At 48.6% G+C, this 14,645-nt stretch overlaps 1 protein-coding gene across 4 annotated transcripts in view; it reads left to right on the top strand.

The window, feature by feature from the left end:
• LOC140407621 (coiled-coil domain-containing protein 63-like) overlaps positions 1 to 14,645 on the top strand; it is a 177,658-nt gene that overhangs the window by 60,939 nt on the left and 102,074 nt on the right. For 2 of the 4 annotated variants that reach the window (XM_072495044.1, XM_072495029.1), the window contains exon 2: positions 142 to 306. In XM_072495044.1, the coding sequence (XP_072351145.1) occupies positions 149 to 306 (158 nt within the window). In that variant the 5' untranslated portion in view covers positions 142 to 148. Of the gene's footprint in view, positions 1 to 138; positions 307 to 14,645 lie in introns of all 4 variants that reach the window. The other 2 variants (XM_072495039.1, XM_072494993.1) reach the window with 1 other exon arrangement.

Here is a 14,645-nt window from a genome sequence, read left to right as displayed (position 1 = left end):
TATGATCTGAAGAGATAAATGGTGGATTGTTATGCAATTTAATGCTCTTCTAAAATGATATGATTTGTAGAAGGACTAAAGAAAAAGGAAATTTAACTTAAAAGTTGTCCAATAGGTATCTTTGTTTTCTTGTTTCAGCAGAATATAAATGATGATGAATTCCCAGAGCACACTGCTAGACAGTGACACAGAAACCGAGGCAACAGCAGCAGCAGTCAAACTGAAACTACTACATCAATTACGCAATCTGGAAGGTGATCAGAGGGCTTACCATGAAGAGTCTGAGCGTACGATCATGCGTCAACTGTAAGTTCTCCTGTAGTTTCATGCAAGAGGATTGCGAAAGTGAGATAGTCAGAATTTAAAGTTAATATTGGTAAAATGCTGTTGTTTAAGTAAATAATTACCAGATTTATTTCCTGCACATGATGATAATGGTGCTCTTGCAGACTGAAGCACAGCAGCTCATAGTGCTTTGCCAAAAGCTTTCCATGAGCTGACTGCTTTGCCGAAAAATCTTTATCAGTTTATATCCATGGTCATCCTTGGGATTATGGCAAAGAATAACCTGTGCATTGTCAGAATACAGAAAAATAAAAATTCTGGGTCCTATACTTCCAGAATACCATCACAATCAAACAGTGACACTGCTACATTGTGTTGGCTCACTGAGGTTTTGTCACAATGTGGTGTGACTAGATTCTTCCCCACAGCCTCGCTTCACCCCAAAGTTTCCAATCCCATCTGGAAATAAGGTAAACGCCATGAGAGAGGAAAGGAAGGAAAATTTCTGATAAAGCATTATCAGTTCATAAATCCAGAACAGCACTGACAGAGGCCAGGGATCAAATGTTCTACTTTCTCCCTGTCAAAATGCACTTAGTGACAAAACAAATGTTTCAACTATGTTTGGATTAGTTGTGGTTCTTTTAATTCAGTTGCAACACATAAAAAGTCAAAAACTAGCTGCATAAGAATCATGTCCATGAGCTAATTTGATATAATATGTTGCAAGGTAGTTGGTTTTTGGTCCCTGAACAGGTAGCCAAGCCATGCAATTAAAATGCCAACAATTGTGCCAATTAATAATAATAATCTAATCTTTCTTAGTGTCACAAGTAGGCTTTCATTAACACTGCAATGAAGTTACTGTGAAAATCCCCTAGTAGGTACACTATGGCGCCTGTTCGGGTACACTGAGGGAGAATTCAGAATGTCCAATTCACCTAACAAGCACGTCTTTCGGGACTTGTGGGAGGAAACTGGAGCACCCGGAGGAAACCCACGCAGACACGGGGAGAAAGTGCAAACTCCGCACAGACAGGGACCCAAGCTGGGAATCGAACACGGGTCTCTGGTGCTGTGAAGCAACAGCACTAACCACTGTGCTACCGTGCTGCCCACTAAAAAGATTGAAAGGATTTCATCTATTAAAAGGATTTCATCTCTTTTACTTGATATAAATAATTTAAACCAGGGTTTCACAAACCTTTCCAGCTGCGGAATCCTTTTGACCTCCCAAGAATACTGAAGGAACCCTAAGAAACATATATTGAAGAATTAAACCACAAAATAAGATTATTAGAGCACAATAGGTACAAATATACAAAAATAAACTGACAAAATGTTTCCATGTATACATTTATTATTATAAAAGTTATATTATACAATAAATGCTGCCTAATCTGAACCATCAATTTGTTATTCACCCAAGAAGCTGGGAATCAAACCCGAGTCCCTGGCACTGTGAAGCCACTGTGCTAACCACTGTGTTGCCGTGCCGCCCTTTGTTGTATGTGTATGACTTGTGAACGTAGTTGGCAGTTAATCAAGTTCATCCAGACTTCCGGTGACGGCGAGCGAGAGGCGGCCGCACAATGGAGGGCTCCTGTTCGGGAACGGCATTTTCGGGGCTTTAAGACCGGTCCCAGAGTCCACGGAGGCGGCAAAAGCAGGGAGAAGGCACAGAGGCGGCAGAGTGAAGGCACAGTGAAGAAAAATGTTGAGGGTGAGCAAAAGAACGTCCGTAAGGAAAACAGCTGAAGGTCCGTCGGGGAGTGGAAAGGAAAATGGAGGCTGGAGCACCAGGGGAGGCCGCATTGCTTACGGCTGAAGAAAGAACTAACTGCGGAATTCGAAAAGCAGCTTACAAAATACATGGAGACAATGAGGAAGGAGATGAGAGAGGTTTTGAGTGCTGGTGGAGGAGGTGATTTCCCCGGTGACGAAGGCGGTGGCGAGCGCAGTGGCGGAGGTGCGAGAGCAAGGGGAGGCGCTGAAGGAAGTGGAGGAGACGCTATTGCAGCATGCTGATCAACTTGCCTCGACGGGGAAGGAGATGTGGAAGGTGATGGACATTAACAAGGATCTGCGAGGAAAAATGGAAGACCTGGAAAACAGATCCAGGCGACAGAATTTGAGGATTGTGGTTTGCCCGAAGTAGTTGAAGGGCCGAGGTCGATTGAGTATTTTGCCGCGATGCTGGCAATATTATTGGGGGAGGGGGAGGATCCCTCCCAATATGAACTGGATCGGGCTCATCGGTCGTGGAGGCCTGTACCAAAGGCGAATGAGCCGCCAAGGATAGTGACTCTGTGCTTCCGTAGGTACAGTGTGAAGGAGAAGGTCCTGAGCTGGGCCAAGCAGAAGCGGGTGGTGCAGTGGGCTGGAGCTGGTATACGTGTATACCAGGACATTACGGTGGAGCTGGCGAGGAGGTGGGCTGCCTTCAACTGGGTGAAGAGGGCACTGTACATTAGCAAGGTGCAGTGCAGCATTGTATATCCAGCGAAGCTGAGGGTGACTTACAGGCTCAGGAACTTTTATTTTGGAACGGCGGAAGCAGCGGAGGAGTTTGCAAAGGCAGAAGGACTGTGGCAGAACTGAGAAATTGAGAAATGGCCATGTGCTGATGTAACCTCATGACTGTATTTTCTTCTTTTTTGTTTCACTGCGTGCGGGTGTATGGGCTAAAGGAGCCAATGTTGTATATATTTGGACAAGGGAAGTGATGCGACTTTCACTCGAAATGAGGGCTCTTTGGGGTGTAGGTGGATATGCGGGGTGTGTGTGCTAAAAGGGGATTTCTGGGCTTTCCTAGGGCCAGGCAAGGGGGAAAGCGACCCGGGCGGGGGCCTCCACGCTGGCCGGTTTAAGCTGGCCAGTGAATGGGAGTGAGGTGGGGGGAGGGGCTGCGGCCATCGGAGCCTGGCAGAACAGGGTCGAGTGGTCTTGCCGGGGTGGAAAGTTGGGGGGAAGGAACCGAGGTTGGGGGGAGGAGTGTTACAAGAGGCAGTGGACGGGAGGAGTTGGAGACTGGGGGGCGGGGTACAACTCTCGGGTATCATGTACGGTACTCTTTGAGGGCGTTGAGTGTAGGGGGAGAGGGGAATGGGAGTGGACTCTATAGGTCAATGGTGACCATGGGCGGTCCCAGATTCCTTTTTCTTTTTCTCCTTTGTTTTTTTGTTTCCACCGTGGGAGGGTTTGTTTTATTGGATGCATATATTGACAGGTGGGCCGTTGTTTGGGGTGGTGGGAGGATGGGATCGTTGTTATTGTTAAGGGGATTGATTTTGTATTTGTTACCGTTTACTGTTTGTGGGTGGGGTGTTAGTTTTGATGGAAAATGTGAAAATGGAGAATTAAAAAAAAAAATCAAGTTCATCCATGAAACACTAATAATAATTTAAGAGTCATTTAATTAATTTGAACTGCTTATATTTGAGTCACTATGGAGCTGTGTAGATGGCAAATCAAACTATTAAGTCCATATAGTTGGTAAAAATATAAAAAGTAAAGGCTAACTATGCACAGAAAAGTATAATTAGAAAGTTATTAATTTGTTTGTTCAATAAAATTGCTTATCAAATAAGTGGTGCGAAATTGGGACCTGGAGCAAGTTGATGGGTGCTATGGGTGTTGTTTGAGATTAAAATGGGATCCATCGTGCATATGCTGACACCATATTAGTGAGGACGTTAGTGCTGCAGTGAAAGGTGCCAGACCTAGGCAGAGAAGGCAGATCATGTATTCAGTTAGCGTGCAATGCTCATTTGACATCAGCAATGCCAATTTGGAGTTCAACGCTGCCGTTAACATCCTTGCTTAACCTCGTATAGCTGAATGCACAGTCACCAGGAGGAAAGATTCCCATCTTTCATCACTGAAACCAACCAGTGACAAAAGAGTTTGTTTACCCACAATCTCAAAATACTTTTCTATTTTGTGAAAAAGGCTAGCAACTTGCCCTGAACTTTACCATTCTCTGGTACAGAACTTTCATGCATCAATGTTCTGCAACATTCTGTGTCCTCGTGGCCTATTTAAAAATAGATAAAGAATTTATAACACTATAATTTTTCCCCACTTATGATTTACTCAATAACAAAATAAGTAACTTATGAAAAATGGTTAAGGTGAATGTTTTACAGTCAATATGAAAATAAAGTTATTTATAGAATGCTGATAAGGAGGTCTTATTGTCTTCCAATTCTGTTTTATGACCCTGCTTTTCTGACCAGAAGTTAATTAATCTAGAACATCAATCTTTTACAAGGAAAATGTCATTGCTATGCATTTACAATTAACCAAGGTAAGAGGCTGAATTTTCTGGCAGGGGACGGGTGACAGTTTGCCCTGAGCCCACCCATGTCAGCAACATAACCTTCCGGGTTGCCTCTCCACTCACCATCCGGTTCAGGATGGTGGGCAAGAGTCCTGAGGCTGCAGCCCAATCAGAGTGCCTGCACCAATATCAGGTCAGCAGCCCACTAGGAAAGGTGGGTGAGAGCGAGTGGGCCTCAACTTGGAGGCCCTTACGTGCCTGCTCATGCGGGATTTCTCTCCTATTTTAAATTGAAGGCCCTTATGTGCCTGCAATGAATTAATTTATTTTTTAAAAATAAAAAATTTAGAGTACCCAATTATTAGTTTTTTCTTTTCCAATTAAGGGGCCATTTAGCATGGTCAATCCACCTAACCTGCACATCTTTGGGTTGTGGGGGTGAAACCCACGCAGACATGGGGAGAATGTGCTGCCTGCAATGAATGATCACTTATAAAGGCCCAAAACTGGTAAGGCTATCAAGATGGAGGAGAAACCCCCCCCATAGGACTATTAATGAACATGGCTGTGGCTTTCATCCTGGCATCCACAGCTTTGCAGCATGGAGCCTCTGGTTCCAATGGCCTCCTGCCTTGCCACCTGGAAGGTTCCTCAAATGAACTAACTTCCTCTGGACTCCACGCTATGTTTCTTTGCTCAGCATTGTGTGCAGAATTTTATTTGGAGCTGGTGTACTGGTCACCTCCAATATGGCTTGCTTCGCCAGTTCCCCAGACAACAGCGGGCACATGGCGGTCTGGATCTCCCGGGAGCTGATGGTTTGTCACGTATTGTAATGGGCTAGGCAGGAAGCCTCTCCCGCAATATGCTTGAAAATGTCGTTGACAAATGAGTTATGGTGCTCATTGCGCAGGAGGAGATGCAGGTGTCCAGGTCAACCTGCTTCATCATTTTGTAGATGTAGTTAGTAACTTTCTTTCTTGGCTCTTTTCCCCTTCTTACCACTCTTGGGTGGCACTTTTGTGATGAAATTCCTGGCGCCCCTCTTTACAGCTCTTGCTTTCTTGTTCGCAAACATGGGCGAAATCAACTTCAGAGGCTGAATAGGCACTACAAAGTTATAAATACAGGTGCCAGTGCAAAATGACTGCTAAGTGTGACCTTAATTGCACTAATTGCCAGTCCACACCCAGTGGATTGTGTAGATGACCTGAGTCCCAAATTGCTCCTGTGAAAAATCCCTGGAGATGTGAGTGCATTAGGCTGCCATCACAATGGCTCGCTCTATTTTTCTGTAGGCCCCCCCCAATCCTCCAACCTCCAATCTGTGTCCACAAGGCTGAGAAAATTCAGCTCAAATACTCATGCGTCTTCTCTCCTATTTTAAATTGAAGGACAGAGCTCAGTTATATAATTTTGTCTTTGATTACAGACTTGCAATACTCAGTCATTTGACTATAGTATAAAACAGACCGACCTCAAGATCAATTTCCACCAGAGGCCCATGTTTTTTGGGTATTGTAAACGACTGCAGGGCATTCACTTAACTGTTAATTTGGAATGAGATTTCATCCCTATTGGCAATGAGTTTCTAGCTGGACTTGGTACCTGTTAATCATGATGTGGAGATTTCGGCGTTGGACTGGGGTGAGCACAGTACGAAGTCTTACAACACCAGGTTAAAGTCCAACAGGTTTGTTTCGATGTCACTAGCTTTCGGAGCGCTGCTCCTTCCTCAGGTGAATGCAGAGGTATGTTCCAGAAACACATATATAGACAAATTCAAAGATGCCAAACAATGCTTGGAATGCGACCATTAGCAGGTGATTAAATCTTTACAGATCCAGAGATGGGGTAACCCCAGGTTAAAGAGGTGTAAATTGCATCAAGCCAGGACAGTTGGTAGGATTTCGCAGGCCAGATGGTGGGGGATGAATGTAATGCGACATGAATCCCAGGGCCCGGTTGAGGCCGCACTCATGTGTGCGGAACTTGGCTATAAGTTTCTGCTCGGCGATTCTGCGTTGTCGCGCGTCCTGCAGGCCGCCTTGGAGAACGCTTACCCGGAGATCAGAGGCTGAATGCCCTTGACTGCTGAAGTGTTCCCCGACTGGAAGGGAACATTCCTGCCTGGTGATTGTTGCGCGATGTCCGTTCATTCGTTGTCGCAACATCTGCATGGTCTCGCCAATGTACCACGCTTCGGGACATCCTTTCCTGCAGCGTATGAGGTAGACAACGTTGGCCGAGTCGCACGAGTATGTACCGCGTACCTGGTGGGTGGTGTTCTCACGTGTAATAGTGGTATCCATGTCGATGATCTGGCACATCTTGCAGAGATTGCCATGGCAGGGTTGTGTGGTGTCGTGGTCACTGTTCTGAAGACTGGGTAGTTTGCTGCAAACAATGGTTTGTTTGAGGTTGCGCGGTTGTTTGAAGGCAAGTAGTGGGGGTGTGGGGATGACCTTGGCAAGATGTTCATCGTCATCAATGACGTGTTGAAGGCTGTGAAGAAGATGACGTAGTTTCTCCGCTCCGGGGAAGTACTGGACGACGAAGGGTACTCTGTCGGTTGTGTCCCATGTTTGTCTTCTGAGGAGGTCGGTGCGGTTTTTCACTGTGGCGGTTTGGAACTGTCGATCGATGAGTCGAGTGCCACATCCCGTTTGTACGAGGGCATCTTTCAACGTCTGTAGATATCTGTTACGCTCCTCCTCGTCTGAGCAGATCCTGTGTATACGGAGCGCTTGTCCATAGGGGATGGCTTCTTTAATGTGTTTAGGGTGGAAGCTGGAGAAGTGGAGCATCGTGAGGTTATCCGTTAATCCGTTAATCATGTAATCGAAAGTGAAGGGCATTATGTTTCATTCCAGTCCCTTTTACCTGGATGTCTGGTAGACAGGATTACATTGGCTTTTTACTTTTAACAACTAAATTGCTAACTGAACATGTGAAAGGAGGGACGTCTTTCGTCATTGGTTCTAAGGGTGCAAAGGAAGAGAATAAGTGTCTCAATGTACAACCATTTATAGGTGTGAGTCCTCAATATAAAATTCCACAATTTTGGCCTTATTTACAGAGAATGGGGCTATTACTGGTGTGGTAAGTAGAAATGTCACACTAAAGTAATCAAAGAACCAGGATTTGACTGGAAAGAAATATTTGAGACTCTGACTATAAAGTCTAGAATTCTCTTGAAAAAATCGTGCCAGATGACTGGAAGGTGACAAATGTGACTTGCTTCTTCAGAAAAGGAGACAGGAATGAATTAGAAAACTATAGGCCAGCTGGTCTTACTTCTATTGTTGATAAACTACTTGAAAAAAAATTTCACTGTAGGCTTCAGGACCCTGCTGTCATGTTTAAATGGCAGAAGCTCACATTGTGGGTGGAATCCCCTCCCCCTGAGCTCTGCCACCAGTGGGCAGAGAGGGTGCAATCCTGTAGAAATATATAAATCAGTTTGCCAATGGCTGGATTTTACAATGGGTACTTGTGTCCCTAGCGTCGTAGAGGGAAAAATGTTGTATCGCCAATCATGCCACAGCCATCGTGAAGCCCTTTGCATCCCATTGTCGAGATTCAAATGAACCCCTGACTGGACCTTTCCACCCTGGCCAATCTGGTGTGAAAATGCACTGGTCTGGAACTTGTCCAGACCAACATGGTGTCCTGGGAGAGGCCTGGGAGATCTCTCAAATACGAGAAAAGATGGTGGACTCTGAAGCTGGTGGTTTCCTGAGGACTACATGGTCTATCATTAGGTAGGCCATTGCTCAGGTGGACTCGCCAGCAGTAATTGCATCGATCGAGTGTTTCATGGCGATGATCTTCCTGTTACGAGGGCAAGAAGATGGGGAGGAGCGAGAAGGGGTGGGGCAGATGCATAGGCTCAGAGGGGGACAAGTGGGGGATTGCAAGTCGGGGAAAGAACGAAAAGCAACTAGGGTCTGGGATGACTGAGGTAGTTTATGGAGCATGGGAAGGACTGTGTTGAATTACAGGCATTGTGGGGGTAGGGTGTGTGCTGGTGTGAACGGGCAGTCGGCGGGAAAGGGATTCCAAGGGAAGGGTCTGTACTGCCTACTGCTGAGCCCTGAGGGACAAACAGCGGAATTGGTGATAGGGATGGTGAGGTTTAAAGTGGCAGCAAGATCCTGTAGGGTGGGTTGGTAAGGGTGCCGTGACGGCGGGCGAAGGATGCTGAGGGTTGGTGAGGGCAGACAGAAATAAATGTGGATTCTGGGAGTTGGAAGGATGAGGGGGTAACATCTCAAGAGTTACTGCGGTGGGTACCGCAGGAAGGAAGGGGGTGGGAACATTAACGCACTGGAAGGAGGGTGATGGTGGGGTTGTTCTAGGGTGATTGTTGGGAGGTCAAACGTAACACAAGGAGGGTCTGTGGTTATGGTGGGAAGATAAAAGGTATCTGCGGCAAAAGTCACTTGCACCATGGTTGCACATAAACCTCCAATGTCTTGTGATGGAGATGGTGAGATGCTGGATGGGAGCTGTGTCATTGGCTGGGTGGAGCAGCAGGACAGCTCATTTGGACAACTGAAGGGGAACCCCAGCATGTAGGTCTGCCAAAGTAAAGGGTTGAGAAGCGAGGAGAGTATGAATGACAAAGGAGCAGCATGTGTGTGAGACGTGGCTGACATGGACCCTGACAAAGATAGATGCCTCCTTGCATATGTATGCCTCCGGGAGACATGGACCCAGCCTGGATTGTCTCCCTGAATATAGGTGGTGCCTTACAGGCTGAATGACTATGAAACACAATGAAGAGACATGAGACCTTCTAAAAGAGCAAGTGACCATATATTTACAATAGTGTACATTGAACATTGAGAAATATTAGTAAACCCGTGCAACCACATGTGACATCAGAACTGCTTGATTTTTCTGTGCCTGCTGACCATTATGCCCCGTTGCCCTTGATGACTTTGCTGGGTGTCCACTGTGTCCTCAAGGCCTGCAGGGCCCTTAAACTGATGGGGTCACACACGAAGGGGAATCCGAGTGAAGATCCCAGGGGCTCCCACCTGCAGCTCCTCTTCCCTTTGGGTACTCTCTGCCTCCCTAAGGAAAAGGGATACTAGGTGGAGGTGCCCTGTCCCCTTCTCGTGTAGCCAAGACGAAACCTCACCCATGGAAACTGCGATGGAGTGCAGGTCTACTCATATTTCTGTCAGAAACTGAGCATTCTGTTGGACAAGCGTCATTATGACGTCTGCCACCATTCCCATGGAGATCTCAATGCATGCACATGTCAGTACAACTGCATCAGATAGCTGGCAGTCAGACTCCTCTGCCTTGCATGCTTCTCTGTTGAATGCCTCCGACATCTCTGCCTGATGATCTCCCAGTATCTCAGGAATCTTGCCTAGGACTGCTCCCAGAGGCTCGCCATCTGTCTCAGACTTTGCAGGGGCCTCTTCCCCTGCACTCCTCTGAATGTGGGTGAGCTTGGCTGTCCCTGCCTCCTCCTGCTGTGGAAATGTGTCCCTGTGGTGACCACCAGAATGTGAGGTCCTGCTTGAACGAGCTCTCATACCCACCGAGGTATGTGGTTCTGGGCTGGTGGAGGGTGCCGGTGACTGCTGTGATCCACAGGTACAGTCTCATCCTCTGTGGGCTGGGGTGGGTGGTGGAGTTGGGTTCAGGGTTTGGTCTCATCCTCTTCTTGCCATCCCTTGCAATTGCGGGAGGAGAGCTTGAGTGACTGCGTGGCGGCCTCCAACATGGCACCCTCAGGTTTCTAGGTAGAAACATTTTTTTTATTTAAAAAAAAATGTTTTTATTCTCCATTTTCACATTTTCCTTCAAAATTTACACCCCACCCGACAGTAAATGGTAATAAATACAAAATCAATCCCCTTAACATTAACAACGATCCCATCCTCCCACCACCCCAAACAACGGCCCACCTGTCAATATATGCATCCAATAAAACAAACCCTGTGGAAACAAAAAACAAAGGAGAAAAAGAAAAAGGAGTCCAGGACCGCCCATGATCACCATTAACCTATAGAGTCCACCCCCCCCCCCCCCCCCTACACTCAACGCCATCCAACCTCTGAAAGAGTACCGTACATGATACTCAAGAGCTGTAAACCCCCCCCCCCCCTCTCCAACTCCTCCCGTCCACTGCCTCCTGTAAAACTCCTCCCCCCAACCTCGGTTCCTTCCCTCCAACTTTCCACCCCGGCTAGACCACTCAAAGCCCAGAAATCCCCTTTTAGCACACAAACCACGCATATCCACCTACACCCCAAAGAGCCCTCATTTTGAGTGAAAGTCCCGTCCCTTCCCTTGTCCAAATATATACCACATTGGCTCCTTTAGTCTCTACATCCGCACGCAGTGAAACAAAAAAGAAGAAAATACAGTCATGAAGTTACATCGGCACATGGCCATTCCTCAATTTGTCAGTTCTGCCACAGTCCTTCTGCCTTCGCAAACTCCTCCGCTGCATCCGCCGTTCCAAAATAAAAGTCCTTGAGCGTGTAAGTCACCCTCAGCTTCACTGGATATACAATGCCGCACTGCACCTTGCTAATGTACAGTGCCCTCTTCACCCGGTTGAAGGCAGCCCGCCTTCTCGCCAGCTCCACCGTAAAGTCCTGGTATACACGGATACCAGCTCCAGCCCAATGCACCACCCGCTTCTGCTTGGCCCAGCACAGGACCTTCTCCTTCACACTGTACCTACGGAAGCACAGAGTCACTACCCTTCGCGGCTCACTCGCCTTTGGTACAGGCCTCCTCAACCGATGAGCCCGATCCAGCTCATAACGGGAGGGATCCTCCCCCTCCCCCAATAGTTTCGCCAGCATCGCAGCAAAATACTCAGTCGGCCTCGGTCCTTCAACTCCTTCGGGCAGCCCCACAATCCTCAAAATCTGTCGCCTGGATCTGTTTTCCAGGTCTTCCATTTTTCCTCGCAGATCCTTGTTAATCTCCATCACCTTCTGCATCTCCTTCCCCATCGAGGTAAGTTGATCACCGTGCTGCAATAATGTCTCCTCCACTTCCATCAGCGCCTCCCCTTGCTCCCGCACCTCCGCTACACCACCGTTGTCACCGGGGAAATCGCCTCCTCCACCAACACACTCAAAACCTCCCTCATCTCCTTCCTCATTGTCTCCATGTATTTTGTAAACTGCCTTTCGAATTCCGCAGCCATCACCTTAGTTATTTCTTCAGCTGTAAGCAATGCGGCCTCCCCTGCTGCTCCAGCCTCCATTTTCCTTGGTGATCCCGTGGTGACCTTTCCACTCCCCGACAGACCTTCATCTGTTTTTTTTACGGCTGTTTTTTTGCTCACCCTCAACATTTTTCTTTACTGTGCCTTCACTGTGCCTCCTCTGTGCCTTCTCCCTGCTTTTGCCGCCTCCGTGGACCCTGGGACCCGGCTTAAAGCCCCGAAAATGCCTTTCCCGAACAGGAGCCCTCCATTGTGTGGCTGCCTCCCGCCCGCTTGAAGTGTTGGGTGCTCTGAGGTACAGAGAAACCAACACGGTTGCGATTGGTACAACGCAGTTTTATTCCATTAAACTATTTATACATCAGACTTGGTACTCAGCACGTTGTGACTGTGTGAGTGTCTTGCTATGAGGTCCTGGCCCTGTGCCGTCTCCAGATGGACTGCCCAGGAAGTGTCGCGTTTCTTGTTTTATACTATGTCTGCTCTTGTCTGTGATTGGCTGTCGTGTTGTGTGTGCTAATTGGTCCGTTGGTCTGTCTATCATTATGTATGTGTTATCATGTATGTTTGAATATCATGACATCCCCCTTTTTTACAAGATTATGTGCCTACGTGGTTATAAATATAAATGTGTCCTGAGTGCAGCTAAAGGTGTGTGCGTGCGTAATATTTACATCATGTACATGGGGCTTAACTATATACAAGGGGCGATGTCAGGTGTGACATGCTAACGAGGTTGTACCATAACAGAAAGAACAACAACATGGAAATTTGGAACGATCAAACGAAGCCTGTAACGATAAAACAGAGACATGTTATAAAACAGTGGTTGCAAAAGTTTGACGCGTGAACAGTCTCATAAGTCCAGTCTAGTAGGTGGGCGACGAATTTGGGTTGACCGCCTCAAGGGTGGGTCGAGAACCACCGGCTGAGGTGCAAGCCTGGCCACGGGCAGCGACAGAAGGGGCATGGTATATGGCAGCTCCACGAAGTCGCTATCAGGAACCAGTGGAGGACACGGCGTCTGTGTAGGGTCCCGTTGCGAGCGTGGAAGTAAGCGAAAGGCTCGCCGATTGCGCCTACGCACGGATCCATCCGGCATGCGTACCAGGAACGAGCAGGGAGCCACGCGCGGAGGACTTCGGCAGGTGCTGACCAGTCACCGTCTGATAGGTGGATGCGGACGTTGTCTTCAGGGGCCAGGGAGGGAAGGTCAGTAGCCCGTGTGTCGTACGATCTCTTCTGGCGACCGCGCTGCAGTTGCATCCTATGCAGTACCGGAGCATGGTCTATTGTTGGTGCCAGGATGGAAGGCACAGTGGTTCTGAGGGCGCGACCCATCAGCAGCTGTGCTGGTGAGAGACCAGTGGCTAGTGGGGCTGAGCGATAGGCCAGCAGGGCGAGGCAGAAGTCCGACCCGGCAGCAGCAGCCTTGCAGAGGAGCCGCTTGGCAATGTGAACGCCCTTCTCCGCCTTTCCATTTGACTGGGGATGCAGAGGGCTGGGCGTCACGTGTGTGAAGCCATACGAAGCAGCAAAGGACGACCATTCCTGGCTGGCAAAACAGGGCCCATTGTCCGACATGACAGTCATCGGAATGCCGTGGCGAGCAAAGGTGTCTTTGCAGGCCCTGATGACAGCAGACAACGTCAAATCGTGCAGGCGTATGACTTCAGGGTAGTTTGAGAAGTAGTCAACTATGATGACATAGTCCCTGCCGAGCGCGTGAAACAGGTCGACACCACCTTCGCCCAGGGGACGTCACCAGCTCATGGGGCAGAAGCGTCTCAGGAGGTTGCGCCGGCTGAAACCTTTGGCAGGTTGTACAGTTGAGCACCATGTTGGCAATATCGTCACTGATGCCCGGCCAGTATACCGCCCCTCGGGCCCTCCGTCTGCACTTCTCGACCCCCAAGTGGCCTTCGTGTAGTTGGTCGAGAACCAGCTGGCGCATGCTGTGCGGAATTACAATCCTGTCAAGCTTCAGAAGGACACCATCAATGATGGCTAGGTCGTCTCGTACATTGTAGAACTGCGGGCACTGCCCTTTGAGCCATCCTCCCATCATGTGGCGCATCACTCGCTGCAGAAGGGGGTCGGCCGCAGTCTCTCGGTGGATACAGGCCAGACTGGAGTCGTCAGCCGGCAGATTTGCCGCTGTGAAAGCCACCTGTGCCTCGACCTGACATACCCCTCTGCATCTGGCGGCGTGCTCACTGCTCTGGATAGGGCATCCGCCACGATGAGGTCCTTCCCTGGAGTGTAGACCAGTTGGAAGTCGTACCTCCTGAGTTTAAGTAGGATGCGCTGGAGGCGAGGGGTCATCTCGTTCAGGTCCTTGTTTATTATGCTGACCAGGGAGCGGTGGTCAGTTTCGACAGTGAACAGGGGAAGACCATATACGTAATCATGGAACTTGTCTAAACCGGTTAGCAAGCCCAGCACTCTTTTTCGATTTGCGCGTAGCACTGCTCTGTGGGGGCCATGGCCCGTGATGCATAGGCCACTGGGGCCCATGATGCCGTGTCATCGCTCTGCAGGAGCACTGCTCCAATGCCGGATTGGCTGGCATCAGTTGAGATTTTGGTGGCACGAGACGTTGTCAAAAAACGGCAACACTGGTGCCGTGGTGAGTTTGCGTTTGAGCTCCTCCCATTCCAGCTGGTGTGTGTGTGTTGCCACTGGAACTCTGTGGATTTTCTGATGAGGTGGCGCAGAGTCGTTGTGTGGGAGGCAAGGTTGGGAATGAACTTCCCCAGGAAGTTGACCATGCCAAGGAAGCGTAGGACAGCTTTCTTGTCAGTCGGCTGCGGCATGGCTGTGATGGCGCTCACCTGTCTGCATCCGGACGGACCCCTGACCGGGAGA

This window comes from Scyliorhinus torazame, chromosome 1 (assembly GCF_047496885.1).
Source record: "Scyliorhinus torazame isolate Kashiwa2021f chromosome 1, sScyTor2.1, whole genome shotgun sequence".
Taxonomy (NCBI): domain Eukaryota; kingdom Metazoa; phylum Chordata; class Chondrichthyes; order Carcharhiniformes; family Scyliorhinidae; genus Scyliorhinus; species Scyliorhinus torazame.
Note: the sequence above shows the minus strand (reverse complement) of the source record. Positions and strands in the feature narration are given on the sequence as shown.